Source organism: Engystomops pustulosus, chromosome 6 (genome assembly GCF_040894005.1).
Source record: "Engystomops pustulosus chromosome 6, aEngPut4.maternal, whole genome shotgun sequence".
In the NCBI taxonomy this organism is placed as follows: domain Eukaryota; kingdom Metazoa; phylum Chordata; class Amphibia; order Anura; family Leptodactylidae; genus Engystomops; species Engystomops pustulosus.
Genome location: NC_092416.1, coordinates 53,801,226 through 53,825,759, shown reverse-complemented (window position 1 = coordinate 53,825,759; position 24,534 = coordinate 53,801,226). Strand labels below are relative to the sequence as shown.

General features: G+C 41.1%; 1 protein-coding gene across 7 annotated transcripts in view; it reads left to right on the top strand.

The window, feature by feature from the left end:
- KAZN (kazrin, periplakin interacting protein) overlaps nucleotides 1–24,534 on the top strand; it is a 415,360-nt gene that overhangs the window by 269,907 nt on the left and 120,919 nt on the right. For 6 of the 7 annotated variants that reach the window (XM_072156132.1, XM_072156131.1, XM_072156136.1 and 3 more), the window contains exon 3: nucleotides 3,435–3,618. In XM_072156132.1, the coding sequence (XP_072012233.1) occupies nucleotides 3,435–3,618 (184 nt within the window). Of the gene's footprint in view, nucleotides 1–2,905; nucleotides 3,094–3,434; nucleotides 3,619–24,534 lie in introns of those variants that run through there. The other variant, XM_072156138.1, reaches the window with a different exon arrangement.

Sequence of the window (24,534 nt, the reverse complement as noted above, 5' to 3'; positions counted from 1 at the left end):
AATAGAACACCCTAACGCTTTCCCTGACCAGCAGCAGCTCTCTCCCTAGCGGCATCCAGACAGAGAATGATCCGAGCAGCGCGGGCAGGGGCTAGTCTATTCCAGGGTCACCTGATCTGGCCAGCCAACCACTGCTATCGACGTGTAAGGGTACCACGTCATGCTGGGTGGAGTGGAGCGTCTACTGGCTTGTGATTGGCTCTGTTTCTGGCCGCCAAAAAGCAAAACGGCGGGAGATGCCATTTTCTCGAGCGGGCGAAGTATTCGTCCGAGCAACGAGCAGTTTCGAGTACGCTAATGCTCGAACGAGCATCAAGCTCGGACAAGTATGTTCGCTCATCTCTAGATGTAATCCTTGAACTGGCCATTTTTCTCGTAAAAACTGGTATAAGGCTGCAGAGATTTCCTCAAGATGACGCCTTAGCACGTATGCACATTCTTTTAGCAGCCTTTAATTTCTGCTTGATGTCTTTCCATCTTATAATATCCAGTGATCGCACATGCAGAAAATTGTTGTGTAGATGAATGCATGCGGGAATTCTGTGTGAAAGTCAGCAGGAGAGATCTCCTGACGTGTTACAGATGGATGTGATCAACATGGGTGTGAGCATTAAATTATCGTCCATGTACGTAGGATGTCAGATGATGACTCGTGAAGTTTGAAAACTGAGACGGAGTTTACACAAGAGGAATAAAACGGATTTTATGGTGGAAAAAGAGTCTGATAAAATTAAGAGAATTCATCTTTAAAATGAAACCATGTTTATAGATGTCTTGGTTAATATGGCTGCTGTTACAGCTCCAGGAGGTGTCACTCAGCTTTTTCATAATTGTGACATAGCACAATTATACATAATACTACAATAATACATTTCTGATGAGAAGGATGGCACACAGCAGCCCAAATGTGGAGCTACTTATCAGAACAAAATCAGAAAGGTTTATAAACACTGATCCTGGAAACTGAGTCGGATAGAGAATTGCCCAATAAACGGTGCCAGCCAGGGATAGTACTGTGCACAGTCAGGAGGTGCCCATTAGCTGTATCCCAAACAGTGCCAGACAGAGCCTGCCCCCTAAAAAGTTTTAGCCAGAGAATGCCCCTATATACAGTTCTAATTAGGGAGTGCCTCCATAAGCAATGCCAACCAAGATATGCCTCTATAAACCATGTCATTCAAGAGGCAAATATAGGCCCCTATAAAGAAAGCACTAACAAACAACAGTATCTGGCAGATAGATAGCACCATGTACAGTCCCTGTCAGAAATCCCTCCCCTTTAAAGGGAACCTGTCACCAGATTTACCCCACCTAGCTATTAGCCCTCTCAGGTAGGTACCTATAAAAAAAAACTCTGACAACCAGAGACACTTACTCATAGATCCAGGGCCATTACATGTGGTAATCTTCTTATATATGTTATCCCTGGCCTCCTTCCTTCTAAAATCAACAAAAAAATATACTAATGAGACAGAAGGGCTTCAGGGGGCGTTACCAAATCCCCTCTATGTGCCGCTTCACAGGCTGTTATACTGTGTAAGAGCACTTCCCCCTTCCACTGTGTGAGATAATAGCAGGCAGAGGGAGGGCAGAAGTGCTGAGGGAGTAGGGGGAGGAGGAGATACTGTAACAGCCTGTGAAGCTACAGCCCAGAGGGGATCTATTAAAGGGAACCTACCACCACAAATCTACCTATAAAGGTAGATTGGGTGGTAGGTGGATCAATGGGACGCGAGGATAGCCTGTTTCGGAGCAGTGACCGCGCAGGCGCGGGCCTGCTCTTCTGCGCATGCGCAGACGGCAGGATCGCCGGACGAGGGCGCGCAGCTACGCGGAGCTGCGTGCCGAAGATGGGTGAGTAGGAGGGGAAAAGAGGCTACCGGGGCGTGGAGTAGCCGCCTCGTGTAACATCAGATGCGGCTACTCCACGCCCCAGTAGCCGCATAAGTAAATTTGAATATATGTCTAATAAAAGTTAACAAAAAAGTGTGGGGACGTGAGGATTAGCCCTTAAAAGGGCTATCCTCACGTCCCATTTTTCCACCTACCACCCAATCTACCTTTATAGGTAGATTTGTGGTGGTAGGTTCCCTTTAACCTGTATGGCTCATTAACATAATTTTAAAAGTTGATTTTAGAAGGCAGGACAACATGGATAACAAATATAAGCAGATTACCATAGTCACAGTGCCTGGATCTATCAGTAATCTCCCTGGTTTATCATGCACAATTTTGGTAGATATCACTTTAGTTGCAGATCTAAGACGCAACAATCTGATTCCTGTATTATTCTATATATTTATGCAATCTCCATATCTGAAGGTCATAGAAACCAGATGCAATCAGAAACGTTAAATTCTTATCTTAAATGTGACACCATAAGCAAGTTTATATGTACTATAGAACCAAAAATAGAGTGACTCCCCACACGGCCTTTAAAAGTGCCTTGGGGGCAAGATTTGGGGCAAACGGGCAAGATTTCACACAATAGAGGGTATTCTAGAAAGGATTTTTCATACCCTAACTGTGGGGGGTAAAAACTGGTAACAAAGTCCAAATCTATACCATTCAGAATGAGCCCAGAAACAGGGGGTCCCCATTATTTCCAGACAGAGACTACACTTATCAGGCAGTTCCCCCCAAAATCATAGCCTATTACTATGGGCAGGATGCCAGGCAGTACCAGGCAGGGAGTGCCCTCATACCCAGTGTCCTATAAGGGACCCCCTATATCCTGCTGCCACACATCACCTGACCTGATCCCTTTAAGGCACTGATCAGACACTGATGAGCCCTTTGTCTCAGGACAGGTCACACCTGGTACAGTGAGTTTCTATGGATTTCACACCCGCCCCCTGTATGGTGTAATGTGACAGGCAGGAAGGACCTCGCACTGCCTCTCGGCGGGTCCTGCCGCTGCTCTGCTCTCCCCCCGCCTCAGCCTGGGAATGGTTTGTCTTGGGGACTCAGCATTGAATAAATAATGAACACGGGGAAACGGAGCCAAGAAACTGCGCTCATGAGTTTGTAGCTGTGATTTACAAGGGAAAGAGGAAGCCGCAAACATTACTGCTCCAGGAGGGGGGGAGACAAGTAAGTCTTTGTGTTATGAGGACATATATTGCCAGCATCTGCTATGGATACAGTGTAGAATATTTCTATAGATTAGCTTTATGTTATATCCTATCATGGTAAGGGAGTGAGAAGCGGTTTAGGGCCGCGGTATTAGGAAAGTGCCTAGCAGATTCCCCTATGCCGCAATGGTAGGTTCCATTTAAAGTGAGCGTGTCCTGTGCGCGGTGTCCTCTGTGGAGGAGGCGCTGTGTCTCCTGCAGTGCTGCTCATTCCTTCAGTGGACGCGCTGCCGAGCGCAGCTAGTGCCGCTGTGTGTGCACTGTACCCACCATGCTGCTCTCTGTCTCCTGTCTCCCCAGGCCAACATCCTGCAAATGATGGAGGATAACAAGCAGCTGGCCCTCAGAATAGATGGGGCCATCCAGAGTGCGAGCCAGGAGGTGACTAACCTGAGATCTGAGCTGACAGCCACCAACAGGAGACTGGCTGAGCTGAACAGTGCAGACCCCTGTGTCATGGAGAACAACCAGCACAACACACAAGGTAAGGACCCCTGTGCATGATGGATGGATGGATGGGGTGCTGCAATGCTCCAATCTCCCCTATGCTGATAACTTTCTCCGCTAATTACTAACCACATGGGTGTGCGGCACTGATACTCCCGTGTAGTTGCACTGTGTGCGGGTTTATAAAGTTATGTCAGTGTTTAACCCTCTGTTAGCTCAATATCGCCTTAATACGTATGCTATCTCGGACGGCGTGGTCCATAATGTGATGGTAGATTGTAATATGGATTGATAGGTGTTTTTTTTTTAAATAAAATAACCCATCCTAAAAATGGAATGATAACGGGCGAATGTATCCGTGCACCCCCTGGCACAAAACCATCATTTATTTGCAGGTGTTTTGCCCAGATCATTTGCCCTGATGTGTCACATGACATGGAAAAAGATGCATGTCCATCAAGTTCATCCAAGGAGTATGTAGGGGGCACAAATGGTGTCTACTCACCTCGTATATATAATTACAGCGAGAATATAGTGGGGGGATTTGGCTTCTTCCCCCACCCCGCCATACAATTTTGAAGCCATGTGGCTTCGGTGTACATTGTATATGGCTAGGAGAGGGTCACCTGTGTGACGGGGGGCTGCGGAGGATGCGTTATGTGGCGCTGTGTTATTGCGCCAGGCAGCGGCACAGTGAGCGAGTGCATGAAGGAGGCTGTAATTATTATACGCTGTCATCACAAACTGCAATTATACCACAAGTGTGATCTGCGCTCTGCCAGGGCTTGTCTGCCCCTCCCCCAGCTGGCCATTCTTCCAGGGGACACAACGCTCGCTGGATGTGGCATTTGTAAACCTCAGTCTGGCCGTTGCAGGCGCTCACCCTGTTGTTTGTGTGAAATCACTGGAGACGGATCTTAGTGACACTCACAGCTAAGCGCTTGTGTCTGGAGAGGGGAGGGGGACGCCTTTTCACTGTCTATGGTGTGTGACTATATCATACAATGGACTGACCACAGAGATGGGCTCGGAGTTGTAGAATGTTGTGTAATCTCCGCAAATTCTGAATTATTCCTAAGTTTCCTCTTTAGCGAGAACTTTAGGCAGTTAGAATTTGCCATAGCATAGAGGAGATAATCGTTTTGCAACATTGTATAATAATATCACTTTCTAAGTTGGGTTTTGGTATAATATACCGTTTCATGTTCTATTACTGATGGGTTGTGCATTATCACGTGTTGCATTCGGATGCTCCATGATATGTTTTAATCTTCAGTGAGGAGGAGGCACTGGAAATTTGTGTTAAAGGGATTGGGAGAAATTTATAATGGAAGAAGATACACCAGATCTATTAAGAGGAATGCCGTGCATATCTTCTACCAATCCGTGCACCAGAGCAGCATGTCTGTTGAGCTGGTGTAACTTTCGCCATTATATTTATTCCAGGTTCTAGTGGAGGTTGTTGTAAATGCTTTTGGGGAGTCGGATGTCGCATCTCTCATGTTCAGGGTGATATATTGACGCAAAGCTTTTGTGCAAAAGTGGACTTTAGCAGAAATTGCAACTTTTTTTTGCAACAGGGGGTATGAATTCCTTTCAATTGTGTTTTGGGTAACCTATTGATTTGATGATTTTTGGGGTGCTCTTTTGTGCCTCAACGGTTTTCCTCAGGCATCAGAGTTGGTGGATAAATCTGATGATGGGAGTCCTCGGGGTCAGTGCCATAGGTTATGAATGGAGACACAGGGCACATGCTTGCCAGAGTTTTCCCATGTGTAACGGTTATCTCCTAACCACATGATAGAGGAGAATATTGTGATCAGTAGCGGTCTGACCTTTGAACCCCCACTGATCACATAAATGAGGATCTCAATCCCCCTAATTGAGCAGCAGGCCTTCATCTATCCAGATGCTCTATTCCGTGTTTGTAGAAGCCCAGCGCTAGACATCAATTGACATTTGCTCAGCCTAATGCTCTATCAATTAGGGGTAACGAGACCCTGATTCTTGTGATCTTTTGGGCCCCGCTGATCAGAATAGTCTCCCCTACCCAAAGGACAACCCATTGATATTAAGAAGAATGTGAGTCCTCGCTGTCTGGCACAACCTATTAGCATGTTATCCTAGTACTATGGGTATGAGGTAACATGGAATCTTTTGACATCCCCTTTAAGCTGTGCCTAAAAGTTTAACTGTTTTCAGATCCCTTGGTGTCCACTTCTGTACTGAAGCCTCCCCGGTTTTGTCTTCCTTCCTATGGATCTTGCGGTTTGTGGATACAATATGCAGACACACTAGGTGTTGGGGTCTGTATTATTATCTCTTGGGCACTCCATATGCCAGCATATAATACTATTCTCTCTTCCGTCTATTATCTTGAAGTGGGACATGTCACTACTTGATTCCCACCCAAAATAAATGGGATGTTTAGTCTGGGCCCATGATTGCCTGTACGGATAACATAGTCCAGTATATGTTCATGAGGGATGAAGTGCAATCTGATAGCCCCTCTGCATTAGGCTCATGCATACATCAGGCCCCTAGTATATTATCTTTTATTACATCATATGTTGCAGTCAGGCGCTTCATTCCATGATTTAGTCTCCGCATTTCCGTCAGGGACGTGGGGTTTGTTCTGTGATTTAATAACTTCTTCTCTTCATCATAATTCTAATTAATAATCCTCCAGCCCCAGGATCAGCCTGTAGGTATCTCCGCATACGTCTGTATTAAATGTCATCTGTCATCAGTTTTCTCTTCTTTATGCGATTTGCCTGATGATGTCATTTACTTTTATCTGACTATAGTGTGTATTTGACACGGTTGTGTTTTAATTACGGCGCCCCCTTTGTGTCTCCCGTTGTGACGCTTTATATGACTTTTTTTTTTCCTTGAGTAGCAGAAATTTTAATAAACAAGTTTATTTTTCTGCTGCTGTTAATGTAGCACATTTGGGAGCGGTAATATCGTTGTGAAATATGATAAGAGACCTTGTAATTTGTGTACATAACTCTACACTTCATTGTGTTTGTTCATGTGTATCATTGGCTTATGACAAGTACAATATAGGAGCATATACAGGAAGTTTATAATATGATATTCAGGGCCTGACTGGAGGGGGTCCTAAGGGCCTTACCATTTATCATGGCATCTTAGGGGTTGAATGAGGACCTATCAACGGCTCCATTTCTTTGCATCCTGTAGAAGGCGCCACTGCACTGTATCTGATATTTCCATTGCCCCCATTGTTGATGAACAATCATTGGCTTGGTGCGATATGAATAGGTGGAGATGTTAATGGGTTTTCTGAAGGACAGACCCTTTCTATGTCCATTCTTCAGGAGGAGGATGGTGAAGCCACAACCAATATAACTACTGGTAGTGGCATTAGGACGTGTGAGGAACATAAGTGTAGTGCCTGGACACTTTCAGTTAGCTGATGTTCTTATTCCTATATGATTCCCCACCGGCCACTGGGCCTCAGTCCTGTAATTGGGGAACACTTCTGTACCCATACCCCTTAGATGTTACCCAAACAAGACACCTACTACTTTTGCCTCTGCCATACATGCCAACTCTTGATATTTTCAATGGGTAGAGTAAATATACACATTTTTTGATCAAATTTGAGGATTTTAAGCCTCCTTCCAATCACAGTGCCAGCTAGTCCTTTTTGTTACTAGTAACTACCTGTAATTGGTGGGCTCAGTGCCCACATTTATTAGTGTCAATTTGACAATAAGCAATCACTAACACTCCACCATTGTCTAGAAAGAAGTTTTATCCAATAGCTGGATGCAAGATGTTTTGGGCTTATGTAACACCTTTTATTCAGTAAATATGCCCCCTCGAAAGAGTGTTCCCAGAAAGATTGCTCATCCATCACCTGTGACATTGAACAGGTAAGGCTGGTTTCAACAGCCGTAGCAGTCAATATGGATGAAATGTCTGCGGCTGTCTCCACAAAGTCATCGTACACTAGACAAATGTTTGTTCAACCGTCAACTTCCATCTAGACTTACCTGCAGCCGTTTTCTTGTCATCAAATTTGAGCCAAGTTCTAGTGGGGACTCCAGCTGAGTTGTAAAGGCAACCTTAAAGAGCGGGGGGTAGTGTATAGTGGTTGAATAAAGTCACTGCAGCTTGATCTGCAGTAACCTGGTCTGACCACTACAGCAGGAGCAGAGTTGTCTGCTTCCTGTTTATCAATGTATCAGCTGCAGAGAACAGCAGATCTGTGAGGGTTCTGGGTGTTGGTCTCCCTATGTCTGATATTGTGGACCTATCCTATTGATATGTTTTCAATGTTATTAGATGGGAGCCCCTTCTCAATGGTAATGTTTGAAATGTCGAAAGCTAGATCTGCCCCTGCTCGGGGGAATTTGTCACAGCCAATGTTGTGAAGTACTTTTCTCGGAACTTAAAAGAAATATTGGTGGTGGTGATGATGATGTGTGCCGGACCGCAGGCAATCTGATACTGGTGATCCTAAAGATGAACCAAGGATGTCTACCATCTAGAACACTTCTTTAAAGGCAAATGCACATCACTGAAATAGACATTTCTTGATTGTAGGAGAAATATGGGGGTCATAATCTATGGCACCATTTTGCGCTAGGCATCTTGTTAAAAAAAGATGTATGAATTTGCATTAACGGAAGCCTGTAATCAGGGAGGAGGTTCATACTTGAAGATGGGTTCCAACAGCATATGTGTTTATTTAAAAAATTGCCTTTTCAGCAATATGCATATCCCATTGCTTTTTAATCAATTATTTTAGATAACCTGGATACATGACCGCAGCATGTGGTGGGTCCTGGGTCAGAGCAGTTCAAAGGGCACAAGTCATCTTCTCCTCAGTCCCACTTCCCCATGAGTGAGGAGGGATTGAGGAGAAGATGGCTTGTGCCTTTTCCCAGGTAATGTAAAATTATTGATGAAAAAGCACTGGATTTATATATATTTTTGACAGGCATTTTTTAAAAATGCTATAGGAACCCCTCTCAATAAAAAAGACCTTCCTGATCACAGGTTCCCTTTAAGATGCTGTACATGACCATAATGCTGGGCCAGGTGTATGGTATCGTGAAGGGCTTTCCAGACCAGTTTGGCTTACTCACCGTATTATGGCTGTATGCCTGAGTTTTCAATATGGTGAACATTAGTTTTTGGTGAATAAAGCATCCTATCTTCATACTGTTTGCCAAAATCCTTCAAAACAAACAGGCCCATAGATTATACATTGTCTCCCCTCACTGGTGTTTTTAGTTCACAAGTGACATAATTGATGAAGTCATTAAGGGATGTAGTAATTACATAATAGCTTTCCTTCATGGCCGCCTTATTTGTGATTAAAACACACTGATAGTAGAGAGCTTTAGATTGTCCTATGCTCTAGACAACCTGCCCAGTTTTGTTTTGCTGTTTTTTTTTTTTTTGCCCTCAGGAAGGTTTTTAAGACCTTCTGGAAGATTAAAGAAGAGGGTGATATCCCTACCAGAAATTCTGGTTCGTAAATTTTTACGACAGCTGTTTTGAAGGTTTGCAAACTGGAAAATCTGGTGAGACTGATGACTTAGAAGGACTCATGCTTAGGTATCTAAACATGTGCTTCTAATTTTCTGTGAAGGTTTTAATAATGATGGAAGGTTCCCTCTAGATAACTTTCTCTAGAATAATGGAGTGGCATAACATGCCAAGTTTCTCATGGTAGATCTCTTATTTGCAAAAATGGCACCACATTAGATCGAATCAGGAGTGTGGTATTGTATTTATGGAGCTAACCCACAGTTCCAGGAAAAAGTAGCCATGTTTTTATAATCACTTGCACCTTTTCCGTATTTTGAAAATTGATCTCCTACCGTAGATGATCAGTTGCCTTGCTGGTGCAGTCAGTGCAAAATCATGGATAGGGCTGAGCTGCAATACCAAGTGTAACCTCTATAATGTGTAAGGTGTTTTTTTTTTTTTTTTTTTTCTTTTTTTGAGGAAACAATTGAACTAATAGTTCCAAGATAATCCTTTTAAAGGGTTATTCCCACGAAGAAAACTTTCTTAAATATACTCTGCATAACAAAACACATTCTCTAATTAATTGTTTTTAACAAAAATACAGCATTTCACAGATATAATTCTAACCTGCCTCAATCAGTCCTAGTGTTTACATTTTTGATTGTCCCTGGATCCGACTGTAAATCTTCTGATACTGGTCAAATTCCTCTCATGAATAGCTTCTCTTGTCTGCACACTGCAGTGCTCTCTACCTTCTGCCCCTCCCCACCTGCATTACAAGACTAGCTCAGACACAGACAGACACTTCCTCCCAGCAAGCAGCATGTAGAGAATTCCTCTACTAGCTACAGTCAGATAAGGTCTTTATAGGTGAGTTAGCAGAGCTGAGATTGTCGTTGTGTTTTATATCCATCTCATGCATATCATGGATCTCTTATCTCTCTTTCTATGTGTCAGATACTAGTAGACTGTTCAGAAGCTAAATGAAAGTGTAGATAAGCTTGTATCCTGATAATCTAAGCACATTGTCAGCTCATAGCACACAGGAATCATAATGTGTCTGCTTATAGAGTCCCCGCCTACACTTTTTGTTGGAGCTAAAATAGTGATAAAACTGAGGAAAATTGTAAAGTAAGGGGTTAAAAAATTATCTTTATTGTGTAAACCTCATTAGGAGGTTATTATTTGAGAACTTTCTTTCATGGGCAAACCCCTTTCTAAGTCAAGGCATCATCCACATCCTAAAGTTTAGTAACAACTTTGTATATATGTTGTTTGTCTACTTTTTTAGTTGAAGTTTATGGGTCTGGTTCCTACCTGGTGATTGGGAATGGAAAGATTTTTTTTTTTCATCATGTGAACCCCCTTGTCTTTTCCCATAAACTGTGCAACACCTGTCAACAGGTTGTGAATGGTATGGCAGCAGAACTCTGCTTAACAGAATGTAGCTTAGGTGTATGTATGAAGACACAATATTTTTCTATGCGTGGAAACCTGTAACTTTTTTTTTTTTGATCTTAGGTTCTGTGGTTGTGTTTTGCAGAATATTTAATATGAGTTGACTCCTATTATTGAAAGCTGTATTGAGTGTGAAGGTGCTCCAGTAGAATTGTGTGAATTTTTTTTTTTTTTTTTTAAAGCTGAGTGTTTTTGCTATCTTGAAGTTATTTGTTGACCTCATGAGTAATACAAGTCAATTGGCTTCCGGGCCTCTGGGATTTGCCTAGATCATTAATTCATACACAAAACGAGTCCTATTTCCTTATACGTTATGACTCCACGGAGGGTAGTCACGTACTGAATGAAGCAGGTGAAGGCTCTTGACTCTCTTTATCTAGAAAGCAATTATATTGAGAATGTGGAGCAAGTGTCCGAGTTATCAGCAATCTGTCTTTGTCTATTCATTTGTTAGCACTTATACGTTAACACAATAGTTCCTGATGATTGACACAAGTGCTAATTGAAATTACTAAACAGGCAGACAATCTATTATTTTTTTTCATTTTCTTTCCTACATGCATGGAGCTAGTGCTTGGCTCTTGTTTTAATGAACCCCTTTCCAGATGCAACATTAGGGCATGTCATTGGGCGTCATTGCGGAGGTCCCATTGTTAGTGCCCTCTCTCCATAATCCAAGGTAGAAAGCCATGTAATATTGCATTGTACCAGCTGATCCCCATTGGATTCAGAAGGTTGACCCTTAACAAATTGGTGATCCATTTTCAGTTAAAATTTGATTACCTCCTTAAATAAAACTTTTATACAGCCGTCATGGAGGATGTGTTGGACCATGTATAAAAGGGTGAAATTTTTTTCTCATATCTTCAGTGTTTTGTGTACTTAAGGCCTTTGGTGTTATATACAATCTCCTAGTGCCAGGGGCATAACTAGGAGAAGCTTTGGCCCCCCTTTGCTAGGGGGTCTTCTCATCCTAGAGGGGTTGAGGGCACATGTCCGTCCCACTAACTGCAGACCACATGAGGGAAGTAAATGGCAGGAAACTAGAGATGAAAGATTACAGGTCCTGCCGTCCCCTCCCCTGGCATTTCTTATCTCACAGCTGTGTACTGTAAAAGATATATGCATAATAACATGCATATAATGGTGCAAATTCACTATTCTTTAGTGTGTTAGGTCAGATATCAAGGCCCCCTTACACTGTGGGCCCCATCGCAGCCGCTATGGTTGCTACTGCTGTAGTTACGCCCCTGTCTAGTGCTGACCGCGATCAACTCAAAATTATGTAAGTATGTCCTGTCCCTATGGAAATATATTGGTCTCGAAAGGACATGTATACACTAGTCAGCCCATCAGTCCCTCTGTGATTTCCATTTCCCATCCATTATCCATAGATTTCTATTCGATCCTGATTACACTAAATAGATAACCTGCTAGGTGGTCACTTGGGAATGTTTTTGGATCTGGGGATCAAGACTGTGAACTTTACCAAGCAGCTGTACAGAAACAAGTCATTAACTTATCGACAGGATACACGGTAATATAATTGCCATCATCATCCGCGTCAGCAATTACCGCTACATTTTTTCCCCCGCGTTATAAATTGTTCGAGGCCGCCGCCATACATCGACAAGTCAGGAGTTGCAGAATGGTTGAATGTAATTTTTGTATCTTTTCTTTGCCATTGTGAAGAACGTGGAATCCAAATGCCTGGCTGGCAGCTTAAGAATGGATGCTATTTTCCCCGCTGAATAGAATTAATGATTTCTATGACTCACGGAACATGTTCCTGTTTTGAGATAAACATGAAAACAATACAATGTGATTGCATATTCTTCATGCTGGTCCTCCGTTGGGGATTACTTGCATCACGGGTGCAGGTTGGCCGCCTCCGTGTTCAGAAGTTGTCCCTAGTCTTTTCATTTTATTAACTTTTCCGGAAATAAAAAAAATATGAAATACTTTCCTGAATAGTTTGGTATGTTTGTGTGATATGAATATTAACTTTGTTTTTTTTACTTTTATTATAAAATCCTTTAGCTTTTCAGTGATTAAGCCAGTAGCACATTACCTTGTTCTGACCCAGAATGGAGGGTCTACTAAGATGAAGTAGTGACTAAGGCTAAGTTTCCATCTGCATTTTGTTGCCCATGAAGCAACTTCCGCTTTGTAACATGAATAACGGATTGTTTTTGTTTGTTGTTTTTCTCTCCATTGATTTCTATAGACTTGTAATGCTGTCCAATAGTATCCGTTTTTACATCATCCATCAGGCCTTCCTTTATTTCCGTGGATAGATGAATGTGAATTGCTGCACTATTTTGAAGTAACTGATGACTCCATCCTTAATTTTCTATGCATGAAAGATGGTCTTATTTTGTATCAGTTTAAACCACAAGTTACCGTCATGTATCATGTTTTTCTTCTGTTAAGTTAAAGGGAAAAATGAAAAACAAGATAATTGAAACTAACGGTGGCGAACCTATGGCACGTGTGCCAGAGGTGGCACTCGGAGCCCTTTCTGTGGGCACCCGGGCCATCGCCCCAGCACACCAGACAGGACTCAAAGAATCTTCCTGCAGTTCCAAGCAACTTAGAAAATGCTGCTTTCAGTCATATTTTGATATTGACTTCGCTACCTGGGACTGTAGGAAGAGGGAGAATGCGTAGACAGGGATGAAATATCTTTGGAGGGCCTACTGCTGGCCCCAGGATTCTCTGTGTACAGAAGGAAACTGGAGAGAAGCTAAAATTATGAAAATTTTCCATCTTTCTACTGTGTTGCTGTCCTCAGGAGGCCAATATGATTGAAAGTTGTTGAACAGGGAGCAATAAGTTACTGCTTTAATTTTTGGTTGGCACCTCGCGCTAAATAAGGGGGTTTTGGGTTACTGTTTGAGGCACTCAGCCGCTAAAAAGTTCGCCTTGACTGACATAAGAGGATCTTTTCTTTTTCAGTAACGATGATTGGACCTGGAAAAGTGGTTGCACCTTTCTCAGCCCTGCCATTTCCGCAGAAATCTTTGTTAAACATTTTTAGTTTGGTTCATCTCTCCATCCATAATATCATATCATCCATATCTGGTGGACCTTACAGTCAGTAGATGAATAGAATCGTAGAGGAGGACATTTGCCATTGTGTACTGTGTTATACTTCAGATTTTTTTGAAGCAATTTCAAGACAAGCTCCTGGCTCTGTGCTCTTAGGAATCTAAAAAATGTCATTGCTATGCGAGTATTTACTAAACAGTACGGATTGTTGATGATCGGCTACCGGGGAACTGATTATACGGGAGATTATTGCTACAAGTGGACATTTATGAGCAGAGCTGCGTCTCGCTGGTTCTGTGAAGATCCACCTAGTCCTATAAGTATTTTGAGTATGTTGGTAATTCCTGATGATAACAACATTGTCAGTCTATTCATTATTGGACAAACTTTTAACTTCCAAGAACCATTTCTGTGGCCTTTGCATTTTAGTCTCTGTTGAATTAGGACTTTCTAGGTTCTTACCAGATATTGAAGTATTTTTGATCTTCACAATATCCTTTCTATTAAACTAGAATATGGAAGGACCCCTACTGCTATTATTAGGTGATTTTGATTGTAATATACCGGTAGATGCTTCTAGTGAAAACAAGATTTTTTTACATTTTCTCTTAAGGTTGCTTTCACATGTTCAGTTTTTCCACTGCAGATTTTGAAGTCCAAACCAGAAGTGGAGTGAAAAATGAGGAGCAGCTTCTCTCAATGATATGTTCTCACCCATTAGGATCCACACTAGGTGTTGGCTTCATAAAAACGGCATCTGTAGCCTTAAGGCTACATTCACACAAACGTATGGGGGACATATATATACGGCATACACGGCAATGGGCGCACGGCTCCATACAGGAGCGCTACGTATTGGCACCGTATTGTTCCATAGCCGGGAGAAAGATAGGACCTGGGGGCCGATATTTGCCCGCCGCACTGCGGTATGGCCGGCATACATTGTGTGAATGTAGCCTTAATCATATTTCCTGTAAAAACTTTTTTTTTTCTAAAACTCATTCTTGCTGACGGAAAATCTTAGCTCAGTCAGTTAAAAAGTGTTTAGCATGATTGGAAAATAATTTTTTTTTTTTTTTTTGTCTTCTGATTGGGTAATTTAGTCAGATATGTTAATGCCATTGTTGTGAGAGAGATCCCTAAATCAATCACCAGCATATTTATCTCAGTCTGTGGCCTGCTGAAGCCTGTACTCACCCCTAGAGTAAAGTCTGAATGGCCCCCCCCTTTTTTTTTTTTTTTTATAAACATTATTGGTTTTTTGGATATGCTTATATTTTGAATTCCTATATAAACGTGTTGATCACGTAAAGTGTCTTCAGCATGTCAGCTGTAAACATATTGCAGTATATAGTCAGCAAGGTGAATAAGCAAATGCACCTGTCTGTGGGATGTCTGATGTCTAAAACAGCATTTCCTGCAATTGACTGTGTTATATATCATCCATCAAAGCCATATCTAAAACATTGCTGGCACGTCATCTTTCGCCCTCAACTAAAGTAATTCAGGAACGCCCAAAACAGCAAACTCTGAAAAAATGTGACAACACAATTTTTAAGCTGAGTAATGATGGCCTCCCCTTGGGAGAAAACTCTTACACTCAATACCTAAAGGCAGAATTTTGCAATAAAAATATCTATATAATTTTCCACTGAGCCCAGCTGTGCCTTATGGGGATGATGTCACCTGGTCTGAGGTCACCTGCAGATGTCACTCTTCTTAAGGGCATCATTTCATAGATGTCATACTTGTGTTTCTCCGAATATTGTGGCTATTTTCATTAATTGTATGTAGACACATAAAATGCTCACGTTCTGTAGAAAATATTTATTTGATTGCTTATTTTTTGTATGTTGGAAATTAAAGAACGCGACTTTTCTAGCAGGTCCAAAATACTCTCCATATGGGTTATTTTTCTATTTTGTTGTTTTTTTGTTTTTTTTTTTTAACATAGATGAAATTTTGCTGCAAAGATATGGTAAAGATTCGTCTTTACTAATTTTCAGCAGAAAAATGAATGGACTGGCTTCAATATTGGATACATCTCATGGACAAGCATGTTGCTGTTTCTGAATAAAGAATTTTTTTTTTTTTTGTAATCCCTATTGGTGGTAACCCTTGGAACCCATGAGACCCATTATACAGAATTATGATTGTTATATAAAGAATTGCTGATGGTCATTTATAGATGTATGTGGCTGCTGTATTTCTACACATGAATCCTTTGGCCAAAGGTCATGTCACAACCAATCCAACCAGTCCTTATGTTATTATAGTGATCTACTAAAATTCCTGGTAGGGATGACTTAAACCTCATGAAAAATAGTCTGTGATCCTGTAACCACCTCATATTCATGGGTCAATATTTTACATGTAATCTCTGCTGGAGATGTCTGGCAGACGCTCATCTTCCTGACAAGTTCAACATATATGGTAATGTTGGGACACACTTGCTGGGTATTTATAGTCTGCTCAGGAATGTCAGTCTAAAACTTGTCATTTTATTCCAAAATTAGATATATAGGAATTCCAATCTAATTGATTTATTTTTTTTTCTTTTGGAAGTGGATATTCCAATTATATATATGGTAGCTGAGCTGCAGTGGAGAGAGCCAATTGCCTCCTGGTCCTTCCACTGTATATTTCTAGTGTTGGAGGCCACCAAGAATAGCTTTTTGGTGTGCGGACCCTCATTCAACCTTAAGAATTGAATGTTAGTTGTGCCATGTGACTACTTTTCATTTACACCTCACCTACATAGACCCGGAAGTGGCGTGCTATTAACTAGCATGAAGGATGTGTATGTAGGGTAAAAGTGCACCATGAGTGTGAGCCAATGGCAGACGAGTGGACCTGACAAATTCAAAAAAGCCGGTAGCCCTAGAATTTTTCTACGGCTACCCAAAGGAATTTTCTTTATGAGGATCTTTTAGGACATGTGGCATCCTATAGGTGAATCACTAAACCACCCACAGGTCCTTATAAATCCTGTATGCCTTGTTCTGGAGCAAGTGAAGGTTCCCATTAAGTGTTTCACTTTAAGTAGACGGAGAATTGGCTGGTTTCCTTGTGGAAGCTATCATGGTACTGTGGGTTGTCTTTGACCCCTAGCTGTTTTAGGTTTAATACTCTACCACACAAGGCAGGAGATGCTGCTAGGGGTAGGGTAATGAAGACTGACGTTATAACTCCCATTGCTATGTTTTTCATGGTCCCCCTCTCTGTGTATGTTCAAAGTGTTACTGAACCCAAAACGCCATGATAAAGTGGTGTTCTATGAGAAGACAGACTGCACGTTCTCCTCATAAATTACAGAAGAGGCTCTGTATATGTCTGGTTATTAATAAGTTAAAGGCAGTAACTGGGGCCCATAAAACAAACTGTACAGACTCTAAATAACTAAAATGTATAATTGAACATATTTATATATCTCGAAAGAAGATGCATGGGCTTCAGCTGTAAATTATAGATGGGTCTGTGATATTTCAATGTAACCAGATAGAAAACTGAATCCAAAGACTTTAGTTAGACTGCTGGGAAAACAGAAGGCTCTAAATTCAAAATTCAAGCATCAAATACACATTTACAGTATATACTCGAGTATAAGCCGAGTTTTTTTTTTTAACTCAAAAAATGTGCTGAAAAACTCACTCTGCTTATACTACAGGTTACAAATTATTCCTTGTGGATATACATTTGTCTACAGATGCAAAGTTTATTGAAATAATAGATACACTTAGAGAACCTGTCACCAGGGACCTCAATTTCATTAAAGATGGGTTGCAGAAGCCCATAACAGCTGGATTGCATAAATGTCTTTCTAAGCATTTGCATTGACTTTAGTTTTTGGTTGCATTTAAAAAAAAAAAAAAAGTCTGTGCTCCTCACGCACTGTCACTCTCAGCCTCTAGCTTTGTGCTCCTGTACAGCTCCTCCCACCTGCTCCATCACTCACGCAAGAACAGATTTCTCAGCCTGGTGAGCTGACATCAGTGAGGGAGGAGTTGTACACACGCGGAATGGTGGGGGCTGAGAGCTGAGGAGAGAGAGAGCAGCACAGACAAGTCACATGTTTTTATTTTTAAATGCAGCCAAACCAAAACACCTGAGTATCTGAAACGGATTCTGTCAGGGAGCCAGTTTTGTTTAAAACACACAATTGTATGGTGATACAAATGCACCGAAAAGCCAGAAAGACATCTTTGCAATCCAGCTGTAATGGGCTTCTGTAACCTGTTTTTATTGAAAATGAGGTCCATGGGGACATGTTCCCCTTAAAGACTTGATGCCCAACCTGCTGTTTTGGGATGTGTAATTACACTGAAGTATTAGAGGCCTTAAAAGGACCTATACAGTATGAGGAGGTGGTGTAAAATGACAATTCTGGAATTTATTTTAATGCTGTGGTGTCCACATCTCGCAGTACATGACACCACGCTCTTGAGTGGTTCTTCTCGCAAAAGTCGATGGATAATTGCGGTATTATTCTGTGATGGTGTCAGTCTCCATCGGATTGTCATTATTGCTTCACACCTGAGCTACAATTATCCGCACCATTTCACAGTTGTACATGTTGTGCAAATCAATGTAATTCCCAAGACATGACAATTTAGATGGTGCGTACAAGAATAACATGGAATTCTCGTAGAAGAATGACTACAAGATTGACCAGTAAGGGCTGGTTTTCTTCTTTATTGATGTGGAGTTTCCTATAGAAAATAACTATAGACTATAGAAACTATAGACTTGGACAGTTACCCTCCTAGGGAAACTTTTTCTTTTAAATGTCCCCTTGAGGTTTGCGTTGACCCGTTCTCCTGAATTATGTGAGACCAAGGAAAGACAGATGCAGTTTTGTTACGTGAACATTTTGAGGCACTGAGACATCTGGTGAAATAAGTCTCGTTCTCTGCATTTTTGCAGCAGATTTTTATTGTTTGTTCTGGCAGCCCAAGATTTCTTCTTTTGGAGACTTAACATTCTCCCGCCCGTCACCTCCAGCGAAATCTGAAGCAATACCACACAACCTGCGGCTTCTAATAATGATATCCCGGTCAGAGGACAGACCAAAGCCAAAGGTGGTGTGGAGGGAAGCAGCAAGGAGCCAGAAGAAAGTAACATGTCCTGCCCAAGCGTGTAGTGCACCTGTTATATCAGAGCAGAGCTACACTGCGATATCCAACATGGCAAGATCGAAATTGGAACCAAAGTACAAAAAAATTCTATTATGTTTAGAAAATAGTTTAAAAGGTTATAGGGAATAGCTATCTGCTAAAATCTTTAGAAGTTTGGATAAAATGGACAGCTTTAGACCAGTGGTGGGAACTTATTTTAGAAGACCACACACAATGGTTTAAAAATTGATATTGGGTTAAATCTTTTCAAAGAAGAATAAAGTGAAAATAGTTACAGAAAATTCGGTCTGTGTAAGGGAGTTTTTGTATTTCTGATACCAAGCCAAAGGAAAAAAGTCCAAAAATATGCTGATGGTCACACCCTTAATATAAGTATTAATGGAATTCTATTAGTTTTTAGTCTGTTGAATTAATCCCTAGACAACAAAATATCAGCCTGCCAATTCTTGTATTCAGCGATCGAGCCTGGCAGCGAATTACTGATCGTCCTCTCGGGAATTCATGTATGAAACTTCAGCTCCTTGAGAAATCTGCTGCTCCAGTCTAAACCTCTTCTACAATCTATGAGCATGTGACCCTTCCTAGATTGCCACAGCAGGGTAAAGGTTAATCTATAATGGTCAACAAAAGCAACAGTGCAGACCCCCCTCCTACTGGCTCTTGACCTTTCTGGTCATTGATAACTAAAATCCCAGGGGATGCCAGAAGAGCATAAATCCTTTGATTGGTAGCAGGTGTCTCCAATGCTGCCGACTATTCTGTGGCTGATGTGATCTTTAAAGGTGCAGAAAAGGGGTCTTAGTGGCCATGTCATGAGCAAATTGTCTCCCTTCCCCCGTTATTCTTCAGTCAAAGTACATGCTGGTGCACCTGGCCATGCTGTGGGACAGATACTCCGACTCTGTACTAGTCTGGGCCAGGGGAAGTTTTTACTGCAGTATACCAGTTTCTTATCTATTGAACATTCTACTATGGAAGGAGAACCTAATTTACAACAAGGACATGCATATATGACGGGGTCCAAAATGCCACAATTTACACCCCCGAGTTGACCAGAGTTTTCGGTAGACATCTTTTGATAGGGTCTTCTATTGGAAAATATTATTACAAATTTTCATAGGATTTGTTGAATTTTTATTAGAATGACCCTTTTTTTTTAAATTTGTTTAAATGAACTTTAAAGCTTCTTGTATTATAATATCCACTATACGCTGATTGAAATTGAATACACACACAAAGAATTTTATGTCTATTTATGCTGCAATTTTGTTTGTTTGCATTGCACAAGTAAATTCCACAGCAAATCCATGGTAATCCACATGTAACGCATATTACACATTCCTAGAGATTTTGCCATTTGAGAAGAACTTGGACATGTGGACTCAATCCTTTCCGGTAAAGGTGTTTTCACACTAGGACAACTTGGGTCAGAATGTCCATCTAGGACATATGGATTTCCTAATATTGGGGGGAGGAGAGGTAAAGGTCACCCTGTAGGACCAATGATGTTGAAGACCTTTTAATTGTTGATGTCTTGGGCCTACGAAGTAAAATGTTGCATTGGTTCAGCTTTGTAAATCTGCTGTATTTTACAAGTGGAGGAATTCTTAAAAGCCTTTGCTAGATAAATGATATTCTGTACAACCATACAGGAATGTTGGAAGATTTCAATAGATTTCACCATTAAACCATAAACTGGAAACCTGAGCCGTTGATTTGTCCTTTTTCCCAGCTAACTTGTAGAATCTTTAATAGAAGGCCTTTCACTTGAGTGTATTAGTTTACATTGACTGAAAATCGGCATCTGAACAATAACCTCTTTCAGATGCCCTCAAATAAGGAAACCCAAAGAATATGTGATGGACCCGAGAAATGCAGTCATTGTTGGCCACCTATAGCAGGTCATGGTAGTCCTGAAACTCACATGGTTATAATTCTTACAGTTCCAGTTATATGAGAAATGCTGTTGCCACAAAGACTAATTTTCTTTGAGTTAAAATGGCCATTTGAAATGGCCTTAACCGTTCTTAAAGGGGTTGCCTCTTGCTTGCTTTAAATTTTGGATTAAGATTACGGTATACAGGTCTGCCACAGGTCTGTATTCTAATGCTAGGGGTTTCGGAACCTAGACATGCAACGAAGTTCATGCATTTGGCATGAAGTATGGCACTCCTGTCCCAAATTTTACTTTTTTGGATTGACTATGCTAGGGCTCATATAGGCATATCAGACCAGTCAAGGAACAGCATATTCTGTACAATATGAGTACGATGTTGCGCCTACATTTTTTAGTTTATGTGCACATGAACAGTGTTTTTTAATGTGTTCTACTATTTCTATTTTTTCAACTCCATGGCCTCTTGTATGAGTTCACTGCTAAATCTGCAAATTATAGAGCTGGTCCTATACTGTGTTTGTGACTTGTAGAGTCTTTTTCTATTGTCATTAGCATGTGGGTGGGTCAGTTGCGTGTGACCAACAACATTCAAGTGTAGATCTTGTATGTGTAAAAGCGGGGCAATCTTTGGCCTCATGCACACGTATGCATTTTGCAGGCCACAAGCAGGGGAATGTGATCCCCTGCTTAAGGCCCGTCTGACATTGGCATTCTACACTGACCCTGTTGATGTCCATAGGCAATGACATCTGGGGCCGCAAAGACAGATAGGAATAGGACCTACTCTATCTTTTGTGGCAAAGTTATACAGGGTGCATGTGCCATTACCAAGCCCAATAGACCGTAATGGAGCCATCATTTAGCCACCATTTGTGCAGCTATCTCGTGACCATAAAACCTGGTCATGTATGTGAGGCCTTTGTGCTCATAAACCTTATTTCAAAGGTGAGATTTTCTACAGTTTTGTCATGTATCTACAAACATTTTCTACATTGCACTATTGGCTATTTCAAGGAATAATTGTGTATGTGGTTGCAAAACTTTTTCTTCTTCTGTCTTCGTTCAGTAACTCACGGGTGGAGAAAATAGATACTATCTCATGTTATTGATCTCGGCAGGATCCATTAGCATTTGGCTGTGACTGATGTTTGTATTGTCATTCTCTTCGGGCTTCATGCATGAATTCAATGAATGTATTGCTGTATAGTATGAATTGCTGCGTGACAAATATTATGAAGGACACATGGGGTTCACCACTAAAGATGTGATGTAACCTACTATAAAAACGTGTTACTTTGAAAATTCCTCTTTTTATCCACAATAAAATTATGTTATTGTGTAGAATTTATTTCTCAAAATTATTCTACTTTGGCCATACAAGTCAACATAAGGTTATGCAGATACTATATAGTGCCAATATTGCTCATAATACAGTTGTGTATCACCCTATAAGCACAATGAAGAGCCAAACCAATGCATTGTCACCTTTTAACCACCGCTTCTTCTCATAGCAATAATGTTGAGAAGAATTGACATATTTCGCAGTGCTGTTCTAATTGTGGAGTATGTGTACAAAGCTATAACATGATAGAATAATAATACAGTAGTATAATAGTCCCCTCAATGGTTTATCATATAGGAGTGGTGGTAGTGGCTTTGTTGCCCAAATCACCCACACTTCTTCAGAGACAGTAGGTGATGGGCCATGATATCATGATATCCCAGGTCCCTCACCCCTGCTTGTTCTAAACTCAAAAATATCCCATAAAAGTTTTTATTTGAAATAAAAGCTGTATTATTAGGCATTATCTTTTGTAACACCAACCCCCCAAGTTTTATTCTGCTAGACTGTTCCTTTACCGCTGATGCCCACACTTCTATGTATTGACTTTTGTAATGATCTGTAAAAATTAGAATTTGTATTACTTTATCAGAACAATTTGGAAGCTGGCTTTCTAGTGAATCCAATTTGCTGTATTGACTAGTTGCCGCGTTTGCAGATTTTAGTGTTATGTTCTTCGCTTCTTAAACTTTTTTGTAAGAGATAACATTTCCCTGTGATCTGTGAATTCTGTATAATCGTTATGACAGGGGAATCGTTACATCAAGCCGGTATCCTTTTTCCCTCTCGTGCAGGAAGTCTTCATCTTGGCACTGTGTGGGTTGTATAAATCGTCAAGATAAGCCAATGACAAAATAACTTAATCAACTTTGCCAAGAAAACATTTATAAAAATTCAGCTTGACCTAAGAATGTTTGCAGGCTGATCATTAAGTAATGTGATAGTAGAGAAAGATGCTGATGGGAAGAACCGTACAGAGGTTTCTTAGCACTAAATGCCACGTTAAAATAAGCAACTTAAATCAGAAACTCTCAAGTTCTTAAGAAAGGATTGTGGTTTTGTTGAGTTTATTTTCTTTAAAAAAATGTGGTCTTCCATTTTTGGAACTACATAGCCTTTCAGAAGGAACTGGCTTTACTTTCAGATATTCAACCAATACAGAATTTGGCTGCTATAAAATAGCCCGTTTCAGAGGGAAGAAGACTGCCATTGTAGTGCCACCTATAGTTCTAGAATGTCCCACTCTGGATAGTTGCCCGCATGCAAGTACAGTCCATGAAAATCACTCTGTGTATTTGTGACTTCTCGGACCAAACCTTGAATCACTGGAGTGAACTCTGCATGCCTGCTCAGTGATTCGAGGTTCAGTCCAAGAAATCCCATAAAGGGAGTTTTGGGAACAAACACTCATGGCCAACCAGCCTTAGAGTAAGATCACAATAGTTTTCCATGGCATAATCATAGAAGAATATCCTTGGCATAGGAGACGTCTGTGTGATAAGGAAAAGAAATCTATTGATTTACTGCCCTCGTTATTACAGAAACTTTGGCTGGGTGGCCTTCTGAGTAGGACTTGTAAGGTTGTGGGCCAACCATTTTGCTACCTAGTGCATGTTAATGAATGTTGTGGATTGTCCACTCACCCATAAAGTTTGCTTTGCTGTTTTCCCACAAGCAATGTTTCATACAGTGAGGCCATATCTGAAATAAAAGCAGAAAGTCCAGGCATTGGCAAAGTATCCACAAGGTTCTTGACATAAAGGCCACTGTGCAGTACCTGGTGAGAGGAGACATAGCCTAGGTTGATCTTCTTTCTTGTGTCTGTTTATCTTTTCCAAAGATCCTACAAAGTTTGAAAACCTTGGTGGAGTGGTTCAACCTGAGGATCATGCAAAAAAGCTTGGAAAAAAATCACCAAGTTTTCCAGTGCCAGGAGGTTTGGGGTCGGGGGTAATAGTGGTGTCAACCAGAACCAATTGCAGTGTACAATCTTTTCCCATTATTTATATATCGTTATAACTCTGGCACAGAAATCTCTCGGTGTCTAGGTAAAATTCCTAAGATGGTTGGTATTGTCATAAATTAGCTATTATAACGTGGGCTATTAACCTAATAGAATTTATTTCAGCAGCAGCAACTTGCTCTGAAGAGAAATATTTCATGCGCTGCTCATTAGCGGCGGTAAGAGCCGCCGTGCTGTTTCCTCACTCCATGTGACGCCTCATATGCCTCTGACTTTCTGCTGGGTGCATGAATTGTGTGCAAAGGTTGATCGAGCTGGCCAAACAAAAATATTTAGAATAATTGGGTAGAAAAGCAAATTAAAGCTGAGCCGCTGTTGAGAATCCATTAATTTGCCGGTAGACCTCAACCCTTATGTTAATTTATTAGGACTCAAGCTTTCATCTTCTTCATGTCTTTATTGTGCCTTTTTTGTACTAAAATACTCCCCCCCCCCCCCCTAAAGTACGGTACCAAATTGGTTTTCCTTACTTGTATAACTGTACACTCATCAGCCATTAGATCTCCTCATGACAATGAGTTGCAAGCCAATTTTCT